Raw genomic sequence first — 4,206 nt, forward strand, 5'->3', positions numbered from 1 at the left:
CCTATTACAGCTAACAATAACAAATGATACAAAATAGTGACTACTAAGCCTGACTTCTCCTTGTAATAGTTTCACCTTGTTTTCCCACTGGGAAACTGGAGACATAGCTCTTAGGAGATACCTTCAAAGATTTAGAAGCAGACAGCAAATGTAGTCCTAACCCCCAGGTCTGGCTTTTTTTCTTAATAAAATACTTTCAAGAACTCATTCAGATTTGAATTTCTTTAAACACAATTCTTGGTCTTTATAGAAGTAAGAGCTGTCAAATTTCTTACTACATTCTGAAATTTTAAGATAGGAAAAAAGTATGCTTCACATTTATTTACTTTTTTAATAGAAAACCCTACTTCCAACAATGTTTAAAAAATCCAGGTTAATTTTATGGCATAGATTACAAGTGGTCTCCATCTTCTCCAGGCTTCTACTCAGTGTCAAAATAGGTACTTGAGTTAAAGTTCTTCCCTGCCATGAAAAAACAAAAAGCAATCCACTGGAAAAACACAGAAATACATTTTTGTTGTAATACGTCACCAAGCTACATTTCTAAAATCACCAATGCTTTCCATGTTCTTTCTGTGGAGGTAGATTTTTCTGAAGCTATGCCAAGTCAAAAAACAAACCAACAAAAACCTTTACAATGCCCACGTGATGCTTTTATTGAATACTAAATTGAGATCGTGAATATTTTCTTGGGTTTGTGGATGAGAGCTCTGACACTAAGTAAAAAGTGAAAATGCTATTGTGGATTATGGGATTATGGGGCTATGGGCCTAAGTTTTTCAATTTCATCTTCTCTCTATTAATAGTCCAATTAAAGCTGTAGTGCTTTGTACTCTTTCATCTTCTTCTTTCTCTTTCTTTTTTTCATTGTTTCATGGGATTTTTTTTTTATTTCATAGTTTTTTGTACATTTTAATGTGAGGTAGTTCATATAGCTCATCAAAAGAAACTGAAGCATGTAGTCCATCTGCTTATCCCTAACTAGGACAAATCCTTTGTTTGGATTTTCAATTTAAGGGAACACATTCAGGCAGGTGGCTCCAAAGGACTTACATAGGTCTTAGGAAAGACAATAATGTCACTCATGTCCTTTCTACTGAATACTGCTGAAATGAAGCCCTGGGATATTAGCTGTCAGGAGCTGCAAAGATGAATGGATGTTCTGGTAAGGGCAGCTACTGGTATTACTGCTCAGACAGCTTTCAGCAAGGCTGGCAACACCTCCTGGAAGCCAAGTCAAATTTTTAGAGGCATCTCCACCATACATACGAAATTTTTAAAGAATCTTACTCAGTTTCTTTAGATGGAAATTTGTTCCCTCTACCAGAGAGGGACCATGAGGGGAGGGGCTGCCTATCAGACAAAAAGTATTTGAAGCAAAAAGGAAGGAGGCTCTGTTCATGACCATGGGTGTTATTCAGACCTTCACCAACTTCTTTTACAAACACACATGAATTGCTCTGGTAGAAGATGTCTGGATGAGACCTACCCATGAGCAAACACTTCTTTAGGAATAGCATAAGACCAAATATTAACACTAAATTATAATTTCATCCACTATATTCAACTAATGTCCATACTGGTCTCTTTACAAGATAGTTTATTTTTGTAACTTAAGACTTCTGAGCACTGGGGAACAAAAAAATGCTCACAATGGTCTCTTTAGAAAATAGTTTATTTTTATAACCTAAAGTTTGTTGTGCATCTGGGGGAACAAAGGAAAAAATTACAGACACTTGCCCAGAATGCATGATAAGTAAACAAATGAGAAGAAACAGAATGAAATTACAATAAAGTTGATAAAGATGAAAGGTACTCTTAATGAAGCATATAATTAAAACATGCTGAACAGTGTCTACTTATAAATACTCAAATCTCATGGAAACCCATTATATCACTGGATGGTACTTAAGATTCATGGTAACAATAAAGAAACTATGACATAGCCTAGGGATTTCTAGACCAAAACAGTGTCAGAGTTTAAAATTTTCTCAGCCTTTCTATCATTATCATTTTAAGTATCATTTCATTTCTCCAAGGTTTTCTTTCCTCATATAAAAAAGTCTAACTTACACAGCCATTATAAGAATAAATTCAATTACAGTAATACCTCCATTCACAAATGCTTCTGTTTGCAAACAGTTCAGTTCACAAACAAAAGCATTTGGCAAAATTTTGCTTCCATTCACAAACTCCATATCAGATGAAAAACACGACCATGGCCATCTTTCCCATACAAACACAAACACAGACATCTTCCTCAAAATTGTAAAACAAATTAAGTTCATAAACACTAGATCTGTGCAGTCAGTCATAAACTCTAAAGAAGTCGATAAAAGTTGGGTATCACCAAGACCCATAACATGAAGATGAATTACATGCTGATGCTTGTGGCACTACTCTAGGACAAGCTATTAGGACCATGAGTAGGAGGACTGTGAAAATGCTTACATTGGATGCTCTCTCACAAAAGCTGCAAACTCAGGATCACTGACATAGAGTTCCAAAATTCTCATTCTCTCTTGAATTTCCTTTAAAAATAAAAGAGGCCCCATATTGCATTAAAACAACCTCAATAGTCTTTTTTTTCATTGAGTTTATTGGTACTTTGTAAGTATACAGAACAGTTACATTCATCAAGATCTTTTTTTTTTCCTCATTGAGTTTATTGGTACATTTTAGGTATACAGTACAGTTACATTCATTACTGGGATCTTGTCTTTACATGACAGGTCTTGGTTCTCATTTTTTTCCTCTTGTCCCTGCCCTCCCTTCACCCCCTCCTCCCCTCTCCATTTACAAACACTTTATTTCCATTTTTTCATTTTCTCATATTTTTCTTTTCCCTTATTTCCTTTCCCCTACCTTTCCCACTTCTGCTACACCTTTAAAAATCCCTTCAATAGTCTTTTAAAAGGCATTCTAATTGCTATAAGGAATCGTGAGTTTCTGAGTTATCCAAAGGAATGTCACAAGGAAGTATTGCTTTAATGTTCTGTATATATTACTCTGGATATTACATGTACTGCTGTAACTCCAACACAAATTTCTAAGAAAAAAATGAAGGAAAAAGAGAGTATTTCTAATAATGGAAAGAGGAGTCACTGAGTAGGGAATAAAGTACAGCTCAAAGTTGAAAAAACCTCTGCATATCACACTGAGAGACATCATGAGGTAAGAACTAATCATGAAATATTTTTCATCCTTTCTTGAGCCACCTCATACACACACACACACACACACACACACAGCAGCAGCAGCAGCAACAGTAGCAGCAGCAGCAGCAGCAGCAGCACAGCAACAAAAATTCAAAGTTCCTACCTCTTTGGAAAGGCCACTACTCTCGTACATCTGTCTGATTTCTTCTCTGCTCAGGCCACCAATCACCTCCTTGCTAGCAGAGCTGTAGAAGGGGTACTGAAGATGGGGATCCTCATATTGCTCACATCCAGCAATGTGGCTGTCAAATGCAGGGTTGCATTTTACAGCATTTTCCATGGAAGAATGGCTGTCAGGCTGCCTGCTAAAGCCACAAAAAGAAAGGTATAATAGATTCAGGTTCTTCTTTGGTGCTCAATTACTTGGAAAACTACCCGAGACAAGATTTCTGGGCAGAAAAGGGAAAGAAAAGATATAGACATGTGGGGGGTTGTGAAAATTATCCACATCAACTTCAAAAATTATTTTTCAGGTACTATCATTGTTATCTTCTCAACTGTATGTAAGGATTCCGTGGGATTTTTCCATGTTTCATTCATCTTATTTTCCCACAATACCTCAATAAATGTTAGTTGAGAAATATGTCTTCCAGTGGATAGTTTCCATTCAAGAAATAAAGATCCATTATTTCCAGAGGTATGCATTTCAAAAATCAGTATGTAATCACATAGATTTAAAAAAAACTGTCTACATTGTTGGTGGAAATGTAAACTAGTGCGACCATTATAGAAAGCAGAATGAAGATTCTTCAAAAAGCTAAAACAGATACGTAGGGGAAGAACAAAAAGGGAAAAGAAAAAAATGTGAGAGAATGAAAAGATGAAAATAAAGTGTTTGTAGATGGGGAGGGGAGGAGGGGGTGAAGGGAGGGCAGAGGTAAGGGGAAAAAATGAGAATCAAGACTTGCCATGTAAAGGTACATGATCCCAACAATGAATGTAACTGTACTGTATCCCTAAATGTACCAATAAACTCAATAAAAAAAAA

General features: G+C 36.0%; 1 protein-coding gene across 1 annotated transcript in view; it reads right to left on the reverse strand.

The window, feature by feature from the left end:
* Positions 1-358: 358 nt before the first annotated feature.
* The window catches only part of Impg2 (interphotoreceptor matrix proteoglycan 2), a 94,326-nt gene continuing 90,478 nt past the window's right edge, over positions 359-4,206 (reverse strand). The window contains exons 19-21 of the mRNA XM_033755888.1: positions 3,322-3,523; positions 2,452-2,531; positions 359-462 (exon numbers count right to left, since the gene is read on the reverse strand). Of these exons, the coding sequence (XP_033611779.1) occupies positions 450-462; positions 2,452-2,531; positions 3,322-3,523 (295 nt within the window). The 3' untranslated portion in view covers positions 359-449. The remainder of the gene's footprint in view (positions 463-2,451; positions 2,532-3,321; positions 3,524-4,206) is intronic.

Source organism: Fukomys damarensis, unplaced genomic scaffold, assembly GCF_012274545.1.
Source record: "Fukomys damarensis isolate Sample0158 unplaced genomic scaffold, DMR_v1.0_HiC HiC_scaffold_24, whole genome shotgun sequence".
Taxonomy (NCBI): Eukaryota; Metazoa; Chordata; class Mammalia; order Rodentia; family Bathyergidae; genus Fukomys; species Fukomys damarensis.